The sequence below is a fragment of the Patagioenas fasciata genome, chromosome 1, assembly GCF_037038585.1.
Source record: "Patagioenas fasciata isolate bPatFas1 chromosome 1, bPatFas1.hap1, whole genome shotgun sequence".
Lineage (NCBI taxonomy): Eukaryota > Metazoa > Chordata > Aves > Columbiformes > Columbidae > Patagioenas > Patagioenas fasciata.
The window spans coordinates 140,251,394-140,272,426 of NC_092520.1; the positions used below are offsets into that span (position 1 = coordinate 140,251,394).

A 21,033-nucleotide genomic window follows, 5' to 3' on the forward strand; every position below is an offset into this window, starting at 1 on the left:
GCAAGAAATGTAACAAACTTGTGTTACAAATATTTCAATGTTATAATTCAGCCTTTGAAGTTTTGGCACTCATTTGGCAAAAGATGTTTCCAAAGAGGTTATTTTTAGCAAACGCTATATAAAGAGCTCCAGATCTTTATGTGGAGAATATTTTTACTGTCTGTGAGGTGCCCAGAGTTAACGGATGTAAAAATGACAAGATGCTCAAATCACAGTTGGATTCAAATAGTCTTAAGTCTGGTGGGGGCTGGGTCTATCCACATTACAGACAGTTACCTGGTCCTCCTCTGCTGGAGGTTCCAGTGCTCTCTGCGGGAGATGGAGGTGGGAGAGAGATGCCACCTATTTTGTTTGCTTCATTTGGCCCTTGGGATGTATTTTACCTGTAAGTCACATCCATTTGCTGTAGGGCTACTACTTGATGAGGCTGGGTTTCTAAAAGCTCTTGAGAAACGTGTTATAGACATGGCAAACAGTTACAGGCTTTTGAGCTGATAAGGAGAAGCAAACTGCTAAATCCAAAGCTTAATTTGGGGTAGCCACATCACAATGAGAACTGGCATTGTATCAGCTGCCAGGCGAGATTCATCTACCTACCCTTGTGTGCTTAAAAGTTGTGCATCTAAGCCAGTCAGTCATCTTTACCATCCTCTGTAGTTAGTGGCAATGAAAAAGCACTAGGAGGTGTTTGCTTCTACCTTCTGTGAGAGTCACTGTTTAGGACTCTGCCACCACAACATGTAGAACAGAGGTTAACATCTTTTGTCAGCAGAAAAAGGTACAAGCAAGGCCCTGGTGGGCTTCTAGTTGTGCAACCTCGAATGCGTGTGTATATGCTCTGATACTACTGTGTGACTTCTGAGTAGTTTCCTATGGCAGCTGAAATTTCAGGAGTAATAAAATCTGCTGGCTTCACCTTAGTAAAATATCCCTGCAGGTGCATGCAAAAACTTGTGATTTCACAGACTCCTTTTGTTTTGCCAACAGCATAGTCAGAATCCGTTTGTTTTTCTCCAGAAGAGCGTGAAGAATGTGCTTCCTCAGTAGCAGCTGCAAAGCCCCGGGGCCCAGTGTAAATAGCAGTGTAAGTGGGCAGAGCTCTGCTGCAGTTACACCTCTGAAAAAAACCTGGGCCCAGGTCAACTGAGCTTTTCTCTCTTTCCTGCTGTAATTCTAGTTTTTTCCCCATAGTTCATTGTGCTATTTAGTGTTAAAAATAGGAATCCATAAAGCATTTTTATGTTCCATAAGTACACACATTTTATTTTTTCAAATGTATATCTGTATGAAGGCTTGCCAGAGGAACAGCTTGCCTTTCCCCAGTGCTGAGCTGAACTGACTGTAATACTAAACTCAAGGTAAAAGTCAGGACTGATGCAGCAGTTCCATATCTCAGCTCTTCCTTCAGGTTTTTGACAGCTTCTAGAAATTATGCTTTGTGCTTCAGATGCTGGTATGGTGCTGCACAGTTGACTTTTTTTTTTTAAATTACTTTTTATTTTCACAGCTATGATTAATTTTGTTGTGCCTCACTTTCCCGTTTCTAAAATGAGATTGAAATTGTCATCATATTTTGAGAACTGTATGTGGAGAGTGCTATGTAAACCTCTACGTTATCTTGGATATGTTTCTACTAATAAATGGGTGGAGATGGAAGAAGTCTGTTCCACAGGCTGCTGTAGACACTTGTTACAAGGCAGGGTTCTCTAGTCAAGTTCTTTCCTTGCTCATATATCTTCTAAGTCTTCCCAGGATTGGGCCTGGGTTTGTTTATTAATACTTTCCTTCATAGCCAGCTGTGATAGAATTGCTGACTTGCTTTGCTAAGATGATGTGCTTTATGTTTCAGTTTTGCAAAGTAACTTGAGATCTGAATGGAAAATACTTCAGAAAGGCAAAACATAATTTGCTTGGAAGCTAGGAGGCAGGTACACTGCATAGAGAAGCAGAATAAAGCTTGGAGCTCCAGTTCATTGAAAGATGAAGATGCTTTCTGGCATTATTAACATGAGGAATAACCAAAAGGAGAGGAAAGCAGCTTGAGGCTTGGTAAGAACCCCAAGAGACCTTTGAATCTTTGGGCATACTGGGCAGGGGGAGGGTATACCTTCCCTCGTGGAGGCTGCCAGCACAGCAGCTTCCCTGTGCTTTCAGGATTTGTTGAAATTTCCATAATTTATTACTGATTTATTTTGCAAAATTTTACTCAAGGGGGTGAAAAAAAATATAGACTAGCCGCCAGATCTTTCTTCCATTCCTGTGTTATCATCTTAGACCCAAGGAGATTAATGAATTTTTTATTATTCAACTAGGCTAAGGAGGTAGGTAAGGCTTAGTATCAACTGGGACCTGATCTGTGGAGTAAAAGGTACTGTTTTTTGCACAGACCTCTTCAGACTGCCAGGGGTGCTTCTAAAATAAGAGATTTCACTTGGTTTTCTTTTTGTAAATGAGTACAAGTTGAAATGTGCTTTAAGGCTCAATTGAAGCAATAATTAATCATCTGAGGAATCACAAATGTAAATGGGTTTTATTCTGTACTATTACTACATTATTAGACTCCCTTATCTTTATTTTTAGTGCTCTTTATATTTTCAGAAGTGAAGAGAATATAGCAGAGCAGCTGCTTCCTAGTGATTTGTGAAATTGAGTAGTATTCTCTCTTACCCTGTGTTATATATCAATGTGACAAACTACATTCCTGATATCATGTAGGGCTTTACTGGGGAACTGGTAAAACTTTCCAAATGTTGTCCATTTATCAGTACTTTAAAAGACAGCTGATTAATGTTATTTGCATATGAGCAACAGACTGTGTAAACATTGACTGGGGAGTCATTCAAATGAATGCTTTGTGCTGGATTCACAGCAGCAACATTTTGCTAATGCTGAGTATAACTCAACTTGGAAATGTTATTGCCAATCTTGGCCACTTGCAGTATATTAATATTTAATTGTCCTTTCTATTGGCTTTTCCCATATATTTTCTTCAGCTTCTGATGTCAGAATGATACTTCAACCCTGTCCTTGGAACAGTGAAAAACATCTCAGCTACTTATCTTGCCACACACCCATCCAAATCTACAATATACTGATTAATGCTTTTTCTGCTGTTGACTGTAGTAGTTAACTGGTTGTCTGGTCTGATCAAATGGGCAGCTCAGCAGAGTGCTATAACAAGGGGCCACATGTCTTACAGGTTTTGGGGCCATCTTAAATAATGAATTTTCAGAATGCATTAATAAATTTTTAAATACTTTTTTTGACATCTTTCCTCTTAAGAGCCCAGGTTCTTTGTGCATATGAACTCATTAAGCCTTCTAACATGACCTGGTAGGTAAAGGAATTATATGTTTGTTTTCATGTAGTATAACTGAGGCACACCCTAAGTACTTTTTTTCTTTCTTCCTTTTTATCTGTAGAGTTTGTTCTTGCACATGGGAAATAGAATAGAATCCATATCATCTGTCACTTAATGCAGTTTCCTGTGTTGTAACCACAAGAGTGTGCTTAGTCTGTATGTACATCATCTGCAATTAGAAGAAGAAAACTCACAATATTAATGTCTTCAACACTTGCGTCATTGGCAAATACCAGGAATTTAATGTGGTTTTATATTCCTGGAAGATTTGTCTGCCTCAAGGTTGTATTAGGGATGCTTTCACTCATAACTCTTCTGGTAGAATTGTGGAGTAGAATGAGAGGAGGCACATTAAGGAATGAGTGAGAAATTAGGGTGGACTTTAAGGTGGATGTTCCTGGTGTGTTGCTGTAGATCAGGTACCAGGCTTTGCTCTAAGTCTTTGATCTCGGCGTTCTTTGGGTGAACATAAAACTATTTCAAGCACAAATTATGTCTGTGTGTGCTGCATAGTGTGAACTTCTGTGCCACGTCACCATTGCTGTTTGAGCTTGCTTGTCTGTGTTGGGCTTTGTTCAACATAGAGGAACCAAGCAGCGCTCCAGGAGGAGCACTTGGTATGGCTTCTAGAGTAAGCAGAAGCAGCACATAGTAAAAAAACCCTTCCTGGTCTTTATGAATGAACCTAGCTATATTTACAGAGAGTGCAGCATATAATACACAATCTAGGGGATAGGTATTCAGCTGTTCATCATGATCAGCCTCACTGTAACCATTTTCATCAATATCAAATGAATTGTACTCCCTAGTGTGGGAGCTTGAAGTAAAGGGGATGTGAGAAAGTAGACATAGCCTGTCCTTTGACAGCTTTGCAAAGGGAGACAGCAGAAGTTGGTGCAAGAAGAATGTGACTCATTGGTGAGAGCATTTCTTTGACAGTTGTCATGGTTAGGCTCTGAGTTTTATATTGTACCCAATCTGAATTACTGGCCCCTGTGAAAAGGGACAGTCCTGTCCTCCCAGCTCCTTTTATTACAGGAGCATGGAGGTGGTTGGTAGTTTAGGTTTGTTCGACTGCTGAGTTCACCTAACTCACCTGTGGCTGCATTATTGGGAAAATGGTGGGAGTGTGAGGCCAGGACCGAGAAGAAGGGATCGATCTCTCTCTAAGTAGCAATTTGTAGACCTACATTGACACTCCTTGAAACAGAACTTGACAGCAAGGTCTGTCTTTTCTGTGTAAGGGCCTTGTGCATGGGGCCCATCCACGTAAGGAAACGTTAATGTTAAATAATATTTCAGAAGTGGAAATTATCTCATTCTTCCTACGGCTTATTTGGGTTTTTCTTGGGTTACTATTTATTGGAAATAGCTGGTTGTATCCAACTTTTCAAGCAATTCAGATTGCTGCCTGAAAGGCTGCTTTATTTGCTACTCCACCAGTCTCCATCTTTACACATTGTTTGCACTAAACTGGTATCTCCATTTGAATTTCCTGAAGGTAACTCCACTTATCCTCATCTCCACTTCAGATATAAAGAAATGGAGGCACAATGACATATAGTCACCTTGCAGGGCAATAGAAACACCTTGAAAAGGAACAGTGAGACCCATTCTGCAGGAACACAAGTGTTGCTTTTCCTTCCACTTTCCTGTCAAGCCCACAGCTTTGTATACGGTGACCTGTGTTCCATGAAGAGTCCTCTGTACTGCTGAGTAGTGCTCCTTTTCTCAGTCAAGAGCGTGCTTAACCCTCAGGACATGTTGCTAACTCTTCTATTCTGAAGGCTTTCTTGGTGGGAAAGGTTTGCTCCTAGACAAGTTGTCTTGTTCTCTTGCCATAATTGATCATATCTTGAAAGTGTATGAAACTGGGGTCTTCATTAAGAGCCCAGTGTATTAATCTCTTTTTGAAGATTTTTTTTTTTTCTCTAATCTGGAAACTTGCCCATTCTTGCATGTTTAACTGTAGCACAGCAGCTACACACAGCCTTAGTATCTTATAGAAACTAAGCAGATATCCTCTGTTCCTTTTCTCTCTCACTTTCTCTTGCAACTGGATATAGCCAGAGCTTTTTGCCCACACCCTGCTTTTGGCTCTCTTGTCCTTTAATGAGGAAACTAGATAATAGAATGTCTGAGATTAATTTAAAGGAAAACACCACCCATTCTGAGTGAGCTTTCCCAGACCCAGACTGGAGAGTAACCTTCCACGGGGAACTCCAATGCCCGTCACAAATCTCATCACCTTTCACCTAGGTGCAAATCTTCTGTTTCCTTATCCTTTTTTGCCTTTGTCTTATCTTCCTGGAAGGGTGGATGTGTGGTTGTGTTGGAGGGATCACATGTACATACACATAACCATAACAAAGCACTACTCTGGTCACTCTTCAACCTTGGAGGAGATGAGTAGTGATATATATGTTCTCAAATTGATATAAATGTTGAAATGCAAAAACACAGTGGTATTGACTGTTCTCCTAAAATAGTCTGATAATAAGGCAGGATGGTAATGCTTTCTCTTTTCAGTTGTCCTTGTTACCATTGCAGGGATCAAATTATGGTTCCTTTGTTAAAAAATATTTTTTTCTCCACCTTTGGTACTAGATGGCCAGAGCTCCTGGTGGTTTGATGGTAAGAATATGTCACAGCTCCATCCCTACCATTCCAAATCTGCTTCCCAGCTTCAGAAACTAGGAAGGTGATACCATTTATTCCTCTCTTGCGCCAGGTGACCACACGCATCTTCTCATTGCTGTGTATCCTGGGCCTTATCAAGGTTGCCTGTTTTATGTGCCAACAGTTGTCTCCTTCTCCAAAAACCATAGTTAAATAAGTGAACTGTTATTGTAGTATGATTTGAATGGGGAAACATCTGTTCTCCAGTATTGCATATACTAACAAGATGCACTGCCTGCATTTGCAGCTTTTTAAGGCCAGAGGGATCTGTTGTGCTTATTAACCCTGATTAGAGGCACTGCGCAGCCCATAGCCAGTCATTGATATTCTGCATCTTGTTTATCAGTGAACTCCTTTGCTGGCACAGACTGACCATGTGTAATTACTTAATTTGATGTATGTGATCTAAAAAGAGCCTAGAAAGAGCCAGGGATTTGGACATGCATCAGTAAAAAGAAAAACAAACTTAGTGCCCTTTTCTCCTCCAGCATTCTCCAATGGAAAAGTCGCTTCTTGTTCTCAAAGGTGAAGCACCCCCTGTGCTCCTACTTTCCTAGATTCCTTAGAAAATAGAAAGCCTTTACAGCATCCCTAAAATTTGAGAGTAGGGTTTCATGGATCAAAGCTGAAAATGCATTACAATTTAAATGAAACTTCATGCAGGTGCCACATTAAATGCATCTTCTCTTATTATTTACTTCTCTCCTAAGTTGTATCTATTGACCATGAAAGAAAAATCCACTGTGACTGAATGTCACATTTAGGCAGTTGTACATGTTTTGGAGTGGGACATATCTTTCATTAGACCAGAGGATAATTTTACCAAGAAAACCAATAACTGAGGAGGAAGCAGGCTTTGGGTCAATGACCTTGTTCTGTTTGTAATTAGTTCATGATCCAAAACATTGTGGCAAATTACTTATCTCAGGCTTTTTTATGCCGGATAATTTAGCAGATCTTAAAACAATATTTTCTTGAATATGTCTGGATACAAGTACCTGCTAAAAGCTGAGAAAAATGCTTAAGTGCACAGGAATACAATTACTTAAGTAGAGAGAAGAGCTTCCTGGTTTTAAACACTTCTAAGAGAACAAAGATTTGCAGCACTGTGAAAGTTGGGGAGAGGCAGGAGAAAAAAAAGCTACAAGTAAGCTAAATCAAGCTATGAAGTGCCATTTCACTGCACAGCATTGTTAGCTTTTCAGCAAACTACTGATTTCTCTTGTCACCAATAAATTAAAATGCATCAATTCAGATGCCACAGTAGACCCTGGAAGAGAGGGATGGCTGCATGGGACTGCAAGGTTAGTTCCCTCATTGTGTATTGCGCCTCATTTAGTTGCCCAGGCTACTGTCCTGAGGCTGCCTTCCATGTGGAGCACTCCTTGGAAGACAGAGTGGTGTGTGGATACACCAGCACCTCTATTCCTTTCCCATTCCTAGCTCTAGCTCTATGTCCTTGCTGATGGAACAACCTTTCTATCTTCTTCTCTCTACATGAGATTAATGGGGTGGGTAGGAGAGTCCTATCTTGTAGTCACACACACGTGTACAGTAAAGCAATTTGAGTGGGTACTGCTAAAACGCAAATGATTGGATTGTCTTTAAAAGCCCTTCTGTGAAGAAAATTAAAATGAGTTATTGGAAAGGACAGCACGGGAAGATTTTGGTACGTCATTGCAAGTCATTCAACATTGAGTGAGTGTTCTAAGTACATGATGTCTCAAAATGTACTCTTGATTTTGAGACAGAGCTATTGTTAGTAGAGCATAAAGAATGTAATTGTATCACCAAAGGTTGAGGCAAGTGGAGCCGAGATGAAGCTACCTTATCAGTGGATTTGCGTTTCTAAACTTTAGGTGACCAGCCTCCCATTGTTAGTGAAATCAAAGGTTATAATTTTTGGATCAGAGATTTCTTTGCTACTTGAAGTGGACAAAAGATTAACTCTAAAAGACAGGAAACAAAGTGCATGTGTCTTACATAGGTGTAGATATACATTGTTTATACATATATCTACATATACATATATATATGTAAAATGTACATGCATAGTTTCACCCAGCCTCTACATATCTTTTCTCATCAGGGAAATGAATTTGTTTGTCAGCTGTGTTTGCTGCTCATTGAAAGTAGCAGAGAACTGAATTACGGCAACTGGTCATGGGAGACTTCTGCTGCTCGACTTTGTTGAATAGCAGGAAATCCTGGAGTGCAGCATAACTCCAATATTCAGTTTTTATTCCATATTAGGAAATATTTCCTTATCATTACTGTGGGTGTGTTGGAATGATTTGTGAGATTAATTTCTGTGAGCCAAATTAAAAGATGAGGCCCTGTCACTCACTTTTGTCTTTTGGACAAACTCCTTGGGAAGGAATGAACAGGCTCAGCCTGGGGAAGAGTGGCCTTTTTCACTCAACACAGGTGAAGCCAACCTCACCAAAACTACTTTAAAATAAATCATGTCAGCCTGGTGCGGTTCCTCAATCTGGGTTATGCAGCTTCTGCTGCTGGCACCAAGCACTGAGTGGCAGCGGGAGAGAAACAAACAGATGGTTTGATGAAAAGTGGGACGGCTTCTTTCAGAAACAGTGCTGGCTAATGCCAGCCTACAGTGTGCACACAACTGTGGCCTTTGCTGGAGAGGAGTTGTTGTTTTTCTGATGTGTTTTTTTTTTCTGCCCAGTCTATTCGTAGCTTCTCCTTGGCAATTTGAGGTATTTTTAGATTTAGGAGTCTACCCCAAAACAGGTAAGTTCCTTTGTTTTGGCAGCATCTCTTACTTGTCTGTGTTGGGTGAAAAGCTCTTCTGGGGTTGAGGGAACATGTTGGACCCAGCCACTGACACCGCAAGTTGCTCTCAGGGCCTCCCTGTCCCCCAGGTTTCCCTGGTGTCATCAGTCCCAGAGGCTGCAGGACCCGTGTGGCGTTTCCATCCCCAAGTCCTGCGTGTCTGTGAACGTCTCCTCGAGGTTTTGTCACACTTGTGGGGGTTGGGCACTGGGAGTATCTGCTCTTTTTGGTTTATGAGCTGGGGCCGGGCGAGCCATGGAGCGCTCTCTGCTTTTAGCTGTGACTATAACGGGCGACCCACCCAGATGTTCCATGGGGACAGCAAGAATGGCTTAAAATGGCTAAAACATTTGAACGTCTTTTTCTTTTAAATAGCAAAGACTGTTCTGACAGAGCTAATTTTACTGGGTTTCTTGGTGCTACTTTAAATAGAACAAATGTAATTCATTCTGTAACTTTAAAGCAGCAAAGCTTACTAGAATCTAAGACACATTGGGGAATGAATAACAAACCAGAGGAAATGAAGTATACAAATGAGATAAATGAAATCAGTGTCAGTGATGTCAGTGGCATGTTGCACTCTTGTTATTTCATTTTCTCTTCTCAGATGGGGACTATTGTAAAAACTGGAGGGTGTCAGCAAGATCTGCTCTTGGCAATAATGTCAAAGAAGAAGAATCTGCGTGTGAAGTGTCTGATTTGTTGTATTTGGCAGGGAATGTTGCTTCCTTCAGGTAGCATGTTAAATAAAATAGTGGCTTGTGAGTGGTGATACTACTGAAAACATGAATTATGTAGGAACATAATATTTATTTTTCTTTCAGAAACATGCCCCAGAGCAGTGCTTGGCAAGCATACTGATCTGATAACTGTGAACTTCAGTAACAGCAGCAGCACAGCTAGCATCATCCAGATGCCAAGAACAAGAATATTAGGTCAAAACCTGTTGAGCTGAAGGGTTTTTCTTATTGACGTAAATGAACTTTGGGCAAGGCTCCTTTCTGAACGTGGAAGTATGCATTTAGTAATAACACAACTATTAGCATCACACACTGAGAGCTGAAAAATATTGGTCCATGATTGATGTAGATTGGAGTAGTAGGGTTTTCTTGTTTGCTTGGAGACTTCAGGATCCTGTAGTGTTTTATTTGTTTCTGAAGGTTTCTCAAAAGTTTTGGAAGTGGATTTGCTGTGGAGTTCTAGAAGAAGAATGCAGGTAACCTATCCAGGAGGAGGTTGGGTATAAACAATTGGATGGTGAAAATATGCACGGTGTAGTTGCCAAATTTGTGGTAGCACAGAAACTGTAGTGCAGAAACTCATTTTCCTTCCAGGCTGATACCACAGTATGACCACTTTCTCCTTCTGCTTCATCATTGGAGTTATCAGCTGTTGTACAACATTTTTATATTTACTTTCTGTTTGTGTGTCAGCTCATACCACACACAGATGCATGTTTCAGAAGTTGCCCAGGGTGCCTGGGCGGCTGCTGCTCCAGCTGCTGCTCCTCCCCTTGCTCTGACTGGTATGTCACACCACCTCATCCTGCCGAGCGTTTGGTTGCTTATTTTATTTATCTGTCCCTGCCCACTGCCTTTTGGTGTGAATCACGCTGTTATTTGTGTATGGGCTTATATATATATATTTAGATATATGTATCTCGTGCTTCTCTTTAAGAGAATCCAATTGATTTGGAGACAGCAGGGCTGGTGCTTGTACTTGAAGCCTTGCTGTATCCATGCTGCCTTTCTAGATAGCACTCCATTTTTTGAATATAATCCTTGTAACTAGTGGGTTTTAGTGCCCAGTTTTGCTAGTTGCTTTTTGTTTTCTCTAAGGAGCCAAGCAGCATTACTAAGTCCATTCTGCCTTCTCACCCAGAAGAGCTCCAGCACTGCTCACAGTGGTGACAGCTGATGTTTCTGAAGGTACTTGCTTTATTGAGCCGTTCGCGTGTTCTTTGGAACAGGTCTGGCACTGAAAGTTTTTTCTCTCCTTTTACTATCTAATTCTTGAAAAAAGAGCCATTTATATGCTTCACTTCAGGAGTGAGTTGAATGACAAAAAGTGTCATGCTGAGAAAAGGGCAACTTTGAAAGGCAGAAATATGTTTCACTATCTGGTTTACCTGGAGGCTTTTACTCAAGAGCCAAGTTCTCTTGGAATGTAAATGTAAGCTTTATAACCTTCGCAGTTTTACCCTTTTTACTGCAATAGTCAACTGACTTCCTACTCGCTGGACTTTAGGGGCATGATTTGGTGTATATGTGAAAATTATTATTAGTCTATTATTAGTCTGTGATATAGCTGTTTTAGGAGGAAGGATTGGTGTTCCCTGTCCTGCTGAACATGTATGTAGCTTTACATTTTAAATCCAAATCAGAGAACCAGCAGCATGACATAAGTAGCATTGTTCTGTCACATGGAAAAAAAACCAAACAAGTGTGCATTTCTCTCCAAGAGAATTGTATGTGGTGTTTATTCCCTATCTTAAATACGCACTAAGTAATGAGTCCAGAGTAAACTTATTCTAGGGCTGCTGTATAATTATACTATATGCATGATTTCAAAAATAAGAATATTTCCATTGTGTGGCTTAGGTTCAGATTAATTTGATAGTATAGATCCAACCTTATCTGACAAGAAGAACAAACCATATGATATAACACAGTTGTGCAGGAAACTTGCCTGTAAAGAGACTGACACCTTCAGATCTGTTCCTATGGAAGTGAATCCCAGTTGTGATCCCCACCACTGTCTAACTGGTACAGACTTGCTCTTTTTCTGGCAATCTGTGTAAGAGAACACAAGAATTGACCACATGGGTTACTGTAGCATCCCAAGAAAAGTGAAACCCTCTAATAAGGAAAATAGCAGGAAAGGTTTGTTTCAGTTTTCACTTCTTGTAGCATACTCTGACGTATTTATTATGCTCACTGAAGTGAGAAATCATTTAAAAAGTAAATGTGGAAGGTTGGAAGAAGATGTTAGAAGGACCTGAAATTATGAACTTAACTGCTTTGGGAGGGGTGTTGGGTTTTGGTGTGTTTTGTTTTTCCTATAGTAGTATTTGAATCTTCACCATCACTACAGTTCAAATCTTTGGTGATGTGAAGGGTTATGATTATGCTCTACTCCATATCCCTGTCCCGTTGCTCAGTTTTACAGTCTGGGAAGTATGCCACTGGGTAATAAAGCAAATTTCTAGAGATCTTGTAGCATGTCTGTGTTGTGATGCTGTTTCATCCCTCATTATCCTTTTTTCTTTAAAGTCTAGAGCTACTTGGATATGTAGAAATAGGCTCTAAATTACTGAAGGTGTCAAACCTCCATCCTTCCTTCCTGTGAAACGACAGCTCTGTGCTTGCTCTCATCTTCGCACACTCTGGATGTCCTGAAATGGAACTGTGGAGGATGGAGATGTGCAAGAGGCTTGGATTTTGTGTTCTCATCCTTTCCTGATTAGAAAATGATCCTGCAAGGTGCCAAACATTTTTTTCAGAGGCTTAAAGTTCTCTAGGTGCCTTGATTTCTTCAACCTCTCCTCTTCTGAGTTGTAGCAGGTGGGATTGGATGCCTCACTGATTTTGTTCTGATTATCACAGCCTGAATACAATAGTCTAATATGAAAACATTAATAATGGACTGTGGGAGCTGCCAAGAAGCATCTGGAGAGGACAGGCGGGAGTTTTGAGTTACCAGTTGTGTAGCAGAAGCTGGGTGTGAGGTTTTCAACAGTGGAAATGCTTTTAGGAAAATTGACCAAGGGTTTGGTTTAGAGCTGTTCTGATAGATGGGAGCACAGAGTGAAGTTGTAGTAAACACTACTTGGCCTTTGTCTGCTTCCCAATCAGGAAAGATCTGGGAATAAAAAGATAAAACATATGCTTCGACCAGGCAGCATTTTCCTATCAGAAGGGAGATGGCTGGTCAGGACAGACTTATTCCTGAAAACTCCAGCTTGTAAGCACGGAGCCTGCTGTACCCTGCTCTCCCTTGGTTCTTCAGGAACACCTTTCATCTCCTCCCTGCTGTGCTACTGTCCCACCTGCCTCTTGGGGCAAGATGTCCCTTGGTCACTCCACACCCTTCTGTCTCCTCTGCCCACACCGTAGGTGCTTGCTGCTGCATGGAGCTGGCATCAGGAGAAATGCTCGTGCTGTGCATTCAACCATCCAACCAGGAGGCACAGGCTCGATTTCTGGGCCAAGCAGCACATATGGCGTCTCTGCTCCTGGCAGCTCTGAGAGGTTGTCCTGTGGGCTGCATGCTGCTCCATGTCTCCTGTTGGTTTGATGTCTCTCTCATTCACAGCCGGTGGTGAATCATTTTTTTCAAAGTAACAGGCCCTTCAGAAAGAAAGGTCTTCAGTCCTCATCAGCCAAAGGAGTTTTGGCCAAATGCTTCTGTCTGGTTATATGACTGTTGTCGTGGATCAAAGAGCCTAAAGCAAGGCTGTTGATGCAGCAGGAATAGAATGGTTCCATTATGCAAATGGCATGAGTTTGGGTGAATTAGTAGTTTTTTGAGGGACTTTCCAGGAATTATGGGTGGCACCTTTTCAAAACATTCCCGTTAAAGTGCTGAGATCAGTAGAAGTAGTGTGCTGTCAATAAAAGGCCCCATTTTGAAGCTTCTTCCTTCTCACCCCTACCCCGTCTGGCATAATTTGTTTATAAAGGTCATATTTAGGGATTTTATTTGGTTACTCCCAAATTAATATTTTGTCTGGGATGTGGTTTTGTGCTTTGTTTGGGGGTTTAGTAGTAGAAGCAGAGAGGCAGGGGGAAAAAAACAATGAAGAGGCTTTCTCAGCTGTGAGTTGGCATAAGATTTTGTGGGGTGCCTTGTGTCTCCTGTCAGGTCTGTGCTCTTTTCTATTTACTTTGGGGAAGCTGGAGAGTTCAGGACACTTCTTGGCTTTACAAAGTTGCTTTTTGGTTTTCTTTCACCACAGTGACAGAACTAGCTGGGGTTGGCAAACAGAGCGGATGTAACCTGTCTCAAGGAAATGCTGTGCTGTAGGACAGTGTCATCCAGAGGCAGGGCTGGTGAGCTGTGCACGGGGTACATGGGATGCTGGAAGTAGATGCTTCTGTCATGTATCCCTCCTGCTTTGGTGGGCTCACGCCATGGTATGATGGTGAAGTTGATACAAATTTCTTCTCTGTTAAATAACTTTCTCTGAGCTCGCTAGCTTATGGGTTGGGTTCTCGTCTATATTTTCCTACTGTAGAACCACAGTGAGGGTCAGCCCCCGCTATTTATAGTGTGGTGTGCTAGTGCCAGAATTGTTATCTCCTTTTTACAGGCTTAATAAAATGAAGTGACTTAGATTTGCTGTTAGGTAACGTCTGTGTTTGTGAGTATAACAGTATGGGAAAAACAAATTAACAGGAAACAAAACTACAGTGTTATTTTATCCGACCAGGAATACAAGATGTGCAAAGGATAAATATCCTGTTGCTCGCCGATGCTAGAGTGCACTGATTATATCTTAAGTTAAGGTTAATCCATTTCAAGCCTGGGTTAATGCTGCACTATCCTGGCACTCCAAAATGATCAGAAGGTGAGTTTTTACTCTATTAGGTCATTTATTGAAATAATTTAATCACAGATGCCAGCATGTGATCTGCAGTTGCTCTGTTTGATTTGAGTGTGTCAATGTGCTGTGGGTTTTGCTCTCAGATACGTTTTATACTTTTTTTCAACCTATCAAGGGAGAAAGAAAATGTAATATTCTATAACAGACTCGATATGGAGAGGACAGCCAAGTTCTCCAGCTTTTCAAGAAGTATCTAGTGTAGGGTACCTGCTTGTGTGAAGAATAAACCCCTTAATTTTTAGTAAAGATTACTAACAGTTGACAGCTCTCACTTTTCTTTAGTAGAAAATAGAAGAGGATAAAAACAGTGTTTAAAAAAATAGGAATATTGACAACATTGTAAAGCAGCGGTAGTGCCATTAAAAGCTCACTGTATATGTATAGAGATGTATTTTTATTCTCAGAATTCTGGCGTCTTGCACACTCCAAAATACACAGCTAAAATAATATCTACATAATGCTATAAAATGCTTCTATTTGTGACACAGCAGCTGCGTTTCTGGCAACAAATATCTTATTGTAGCACCAAATCCAATTAAAAATCCACAAGATGAAATGTTGTCTTCACAGAGGAGAGCAGGCAAATGCAAAACAAAAAAAAAAAACCCGAGCAGAATTAAGCAATCTTCCTGTCTGATGTGGACTTGTGAGTTTTCTTCTGTATGAAACTTTTAATTGGTTCACCTTAAAAGGTATTAGGATCTGCTTCAAGATCGTAAACCTAATTTGGGATTTGTCTTCCTCAAAATCCCCTTGTGAAATAGAAGGGTTACGTAAATAATCAAAAGGAAGTGTATGTACTTCTGCGTAATTTTCCAAAACCAACCCCAAAACAACCTGAACAAATGAGCGTGGGGCAGAGATGCTGCTATTTCTGGCTCCCCTCACTCTCCTAAAGTGCCTCAGCCCACTTCCAGGTAGGGCATGAGTCCCAGGACAAACTGTGCTTTATTTTTTCACCTCCTCTGGCTTCCCCAGGCCAGCTGCAGGAGACTCAGGACTGCTCTAAGATGTTGTTTTTCCCAGTCTTTAAAGCGTTGTTCTAGCACGTCCAAGTTCTTTGGGTTCAAGATGACAGCTATGGAAGAGAGCACCCTTTCTTCTTCCCTCTTCTCAGTTTTTAAGTGCTCAGTGACCCTGGCCTATAAGTACTTTGTATCTACATGGGTAACACACTTACAACTGCATAAGATGATTCCCCCTTGAATTTGAGAATCCTAACGCTGGGAGCTCTGGAATGAACAGCCGCTCCTGAGCGGCATGCCACAGAGGCGGTCAGAAAGGAAACAAACGGAAAGACTGGTTACCTTAAAAAAAAAAAAAAAAACAGACAAAAAACCCCCCAGCAACAGAAGTTTTCCATTTTAAATACAGCAAATCCATTATTTCATTTTCACATGATGATTTCTAGAAATCCCCCTAACTGTCCACATGCAATTTTCTTGAGCAACTTGAAAATTCAAAGAAATTTAATGGCTATCTTCTGTCCTTGAAACAGCTTCTCTTCTGGATTAGGGGTTTTGTCCATTTACTTCTTGACTTTATCTTGTCCTTTTGGTAGCACCTAGCATTTCTGGAGTCTGAAATTGTCATAGAGTTATGACATGTCCAGCTGTGGGAGCTGCCTGCTCCTCCTCTCGCTTCCCCCTTTTCCTTCCCATGCTCTGTTACCTCTTCCCTCCCCCAGTCTGGGCTCAAGTCAGACGGAGGTACGTTTTCCTCATTGTGGACAAGAGCTGCCCATAGCCTGTATAATTCTTTGCTATGATTCACCCTATGTTTTGCCAACATGTTGTTATTATTTTTTTTTTTTTAGAGAGTGGGTAGTAAGTCCATCTGCTATCTCAGGATAATTTTATAATACAGCTTTTTAATGGAGTTTCTTATGTCTAAAAAACAGTGTCTTCCCTGTGAATTCTGTAGCATCTAAGAGTTTGGAGACAGGGAGTGGGAAAGAGGAAAATATATATACTTTTTAATTTATTTTTTTTTTCAAGTGAGTAATGATTTGACATGCTCTGTTTCAGTACATGTTACCATGGCGATGACTGCAGGGACTACAACATCCTTTCCCATGAGTAACCACACCCGGGAGAGAGTGACGGTGGCCAAACTTACGCTGGAGAACTTCTACAGCAACCTAATTATACAGCATGAAGAGAGAGAAACCAGGTACTGGCTCTGCTTCCTCTCACTCCTCTTCAGCTTTTCTTGGTTGGCTTTTGGCCATGTTTGTTTACGGGCACTCTGATCCCTGTGCACACAGCAGTTCTTGGAAGTTTTTCTGTACTTGGCGGAAAGGAGCTAATCCTTGAATGGCACAGGCTGCCTTTCAGCAGCTGTGCTGGTAGACCTGCAAGTGTCCCCTGCTACCACACCAAGCAGTCACCGAGTGACCAAGGACCTCCACTTTTGATGTTCTCATACAGTTTAAACCTAACAATGTTTAAGAACTGATTGGAAAGCCTGGCAATATTTGAGAAGAGAATGGACAATGCTCTCAGACACATGGTGTGAATTTTGGGGTTGTCCTGTGCAGGGACAGGAGTTGGACTCTGATCCTTGTGGACCCCTTCCAGCTCAGGAAATTCTATGATTCTAATTTATCTCCTCATCAGATTATTACTAGTTTGCAGACACCAGTCGTTGCAGTCTAATTTTGCAGCATGTGTGAGGTTTCTGCTTCTGTATGCAGGGTTGGTGAACTTGTATTCTTCCATGCCTGCTGCAGAAAATAAAATCTACAGGGCTAGATGCTGCAGAGCTGCTGATGGGTGGTAACTTGGTTTTGTGTAAGGCAGTTGCTCCTGGTGTCTATTTATGCTCTGCAGCACAGAGCTCATGCCAAGACTCATAAACCATGCAAAAGGGAGTGCACAGGAGGTAGGAAACAGAACTGATAGGAGATGTGTTTGACAGGGTGATGGGGTAGGGAAAGGAGGCAGAGAACTGGGGGTGTCCTGGGGTGGAAATAAGGGGCAGTAAAGAGCATAGGGTGAGCGGTGGAACATTTGAGAGGCTTGCTCTTGGGTGGGCAGGAAAAACTCTGGGGATGATGTAATACCCACATCTAAATTACTCTTGGGTGGTGTTGACTGGTGCTCTTTGCATGGGAATATGCATTGGTCATCTTCTCTTTAACTTCTCTCTATAGTGCCCAATTCTGCCTCTGATGTGGTGAAGTGCTACTTGAGTTAAGTGTCAAAGCACCAAGCATTTGATTATAATGAATGTTGTGTTTCAAATTGTCATCAGCATGTGAAATTATCATTCCCTTGGTAATATGTTTGTAATTGAGGGGTTTTCATCCAAGCAGCAGGGTTTCTCTCTTCATCATGTTTAGTCATTATCCCATGTAATTGAGTTGCTTCGAGTTAGGAGAATAGACTGTCTACTGAGGACCTTTAATTTAGGGGATCCTGTTGTACTTCCCAAAGTGCAGAAAGACACCAGCAGCCTGGCATGCAGCCTTTGAGCTCTGGGCTGCTCTTAGTGGGTAAGCAGCTCTCTGGAAGCTGTACCCTGGTGGTCATAAAGACACCACGGGTGGAAGGAGGGGGCTGCAGCAGACACATTGCCATGTACTTGACTCCCTGTCATCCGTGGTGTATTCCCAGGCATCGCTCCCCACTCAGACCCTCCCAGCCTGGCCTGGCACCAGACGGAGGAGCCCTGGGCCAGGCAGGACACTGGGAGGAGGAGATGAAGAATCTGAAGGGTAGAGCTAGTTGGTGTGAGGGTAAGGGGAGCAGGACCAGGTGTGTGACCAGGGAAAGGTCAGCAAGGCTGAGACTAGGGGTGAAAGCTGGAGCTGGCTGAGGTGTTGGAGGTAGGAGCCGAGATAGAAATGGTGAAAACAACATGTTTGTTCTGATTCATAATCCTAATTGATAAAAATGACCTTACTTCAACAAAATTATATGAAGAAATATGTGTAATTAGTGTGATTGTATATTTGGACCTTTAATGCCTATTTCTGCGAATACATAAGTATGTGTTTAAATTTGCTTATACGTTTTCACCTGCTTTGGTCACAAACAAGTAAATGGATGGAGTGAGCACTAAGTCTTCAAACTTCCATTTGAGGCGAACTCTTCAGCATCTGGAATACATGAAGTAAAGGCATTGTCTTGCTGTAGTGTTATGTTTGTTTTTAATAAATAATAAAAAAAGCAATCTCCTGTTTCTTCACTTTCCAGGCAGAAGAAGCTGGAAGTGGCTATGGAAGAGGAAGGCCTTGCAGATGAGGAGGTAATGCTACCTCAGTAACCTTTAAAGAGGCTGCTTTGCTTTTGTCGCATTACTTCAAATTGGCATTTGAGGAGCTTACATGACAGTATTTTGTAAATGAATGTTGCCCCTGTAAGTAACTTGTTTATTAGGGAAGCTGTGAAGATGCTTGAATGCAATAGCTGAGGCTTTTTATGCCACCCTTAGTCCTTATGAGACATATGACCACAGCAAGTACATAGCATGCTTGTCAAAGATTAAAATTGTTTTTCATTATATTGGACAAGAAAAAAAAAGGCAAGACGTGCTCAGTAGAAGTGGGTAGAAAGCAAAATGCTGTAGCATTTTTTTTTCTTGATTTGAACAATAAACTACGCACACCCTTGCTCCATTTGGATATGGAGGAGAAGGGATGTCTGTCTAGTTGGCGTGTCTCAGAACTTTAGTCAGTAAGTTGCTTTTTGGAGGTTCATCACACCATGCCTGCCTATATTTCCCTCAGCATGGACAGGGAAGTCAGCAGGAACAGTGCCTCAGTCATTTGAGTTTCTATGGTTGCTGTAACTTCTGGGAAGAGAGAAAAGCGAGTGTGGGTGCGTAATGCCATCTTGTGGTTGTAAATGACACTGTCATCCTAGTACAAAATCTGGCAGGTGCCTGATGGATGGGTCTTGTTAGCATCTATGAGATCATCTCGGCATCCTTGGGAGCGTAGGTCAGTGCTTGTCTTCTCTTGGAGTGAATCCCATTCACATTTTTATAGAACAAAATATAAGACAGGATTTGGACAGATTTTTCCTTCAAATGCAGGTGTTTGTCTGCCCTAAACCAAATGGATTTTGCAAAAGGTAGTATAAGATGGACCTCTGCTGCCTGTTAGGTTCCTTGGTGTCTGTCATCAGTCTTTTCAGTGGGTTGCAAGTTTCAGCTTTTATTGATCATTCACACTGCCCAAACCCAAGAATACTTACCTCAGCTAGTGTCTTTGGACCGATGTACTTTCTTTGAACCAGTATGTTTTTTTCATTGTGTTTTTTATTACTGTCTCTTTATATACAAGTAATTAAAAAAACCAAAACACCCCCCACAAAAAAAAAAGTGAGACTAGGCCTGAGGCCCCTATTTAAAAGACCTTGCTTGTGGATCGTACTTGGAGAACTTCGGAAAGACTTGCTTTTACATTTTCTCTGTAATCCTAATGGGAGAGGGAATACTTGACAGAAGGGAGGTTGTATAGCTTGACTTTCCACTGTCAAATAACTTATAAATTTCTGTGTGTGTCTCCTTAGAAAAAACTGCGCAGGTCACAACATGCTCGCAAAGAAACAGAGTTTCTGCGACTGAAGAGGACTAGACTTGGCTTGGATGATTTTGAATCTTTGAAAGTTATAGGAAGAGGAGCATTCGGGGAGGTTTGTTCCTTTCGTGCTTGAATAGGCTATTAAAATTGCATTGAACATTAAAAAAAAATGAATTACAGAATAAAAAGTTCCAATTGGAGTTTTACTGCAGAGGAATAGCTATATGAGTAATTGTGCAAGTGTGATAAGCCCCATAATGAATTACATGCATCGATTTCTCAAGACCTCTGGAAAGGTCCTTAGTTTCTCACAGATGCTTATTAGCCCAAACTGACATTGCCCCTGTGGCCCCTGAAATTATGGATTTGCAGTTGCACAGCTCCTCTCTGTAAACCTTCTCCTGCCCCTTGTCACATCACAGCTGTATCTGCTCCTGAATTTTAGCATACGCAATCTCACAGCTACCTGGAATTTACTATACCTGCTAACTTTTCCTAAAGCAGTAACTACTTCAAGCTATCTGTTCATCACTGGTATTAGTGTTGTACATGGTATAGAAATATTTGTTTCCATGTGTTTTTAAATGTTTAACCAAAGAACTTTTCCATGCTCAGCAGTTTTGAGCCTTTCCAATAGATTCCACACTGGGGTCTAGTTTCTGAGGTAGAGAAGGTTGATTGGGTTATATTTCTCATTATAGGTACGCCTTGTTCAGAAGAAGGATACGGGTCATATTTATGCAATGAAGATACTAAGAAAAGCAGATATGCTGGAGAAGGAGCAGGTTTGTGTTGCATAAGCCCCCTACATTTCAAACTTATGCTGTCTAGAAAATTGCAAAAAAAAATGGCAGATACTTTTTGGTCATGTTTTCCTCTTTGATAGCCCCAGTAATGGTATAGCAGTCCAAAGCATGTGTGGAGTTGCTACCACAGTACAAGAGAATAAGTAGAAGTTAGGAAATAAGGTCAAGTAACAGCATTTTAACAAAATGTTTTATTGACAACCAATTTGGAATAGTGACAATGATTTTTGTTTTCTTCCTTCCTGTATCAATGCAG

At 41.3% G+C, this 21,033-nt stretch overlaps 1 protein-coding gene across 5 annotated transcripts in view; it reads left to right on the top strand.

Moving 5' to 3' along the window:
* The window catches only part of STK38L (serine/threonine kinase 38 like), a 51,580-nt gene that overhangs the window by 12,805 nt on the left and 17,742 nt on the right, over positions 1–21,033 (top strand). For 3 of the 5 annotated variants that reach the window (XM_065846988.2, XM_065847018.2, XM_071816169.1), the window contains 4 exons: positions 16,469–16,613; positions 18,641–18,692; positions 19,961–20,083; positions 20,673–20,756. In XM_065846988.2, coding sequence (XP_065703060.1) covers positions 16,480–16,613; positions 18,641–18,692; positions 19,961–20,083; positions 20,673–20,756 — 393 coding nt within the window. In that variant the 5' untranslated portion in view covers positions 16,469–16,479. Of the gene's footprint in view, positions 1–1,859; positions 2,050–14,267; positions 14,406–16,468; positions 16,614–18,640; positions 18,693–19,960; positions 20,084–20,672; positions 20,757–21,033 lie in introns of those variants that run through there. The other 2 variants (XM_065847001.2, XM_065846993.2) reach the window with 2 other exon arrangements.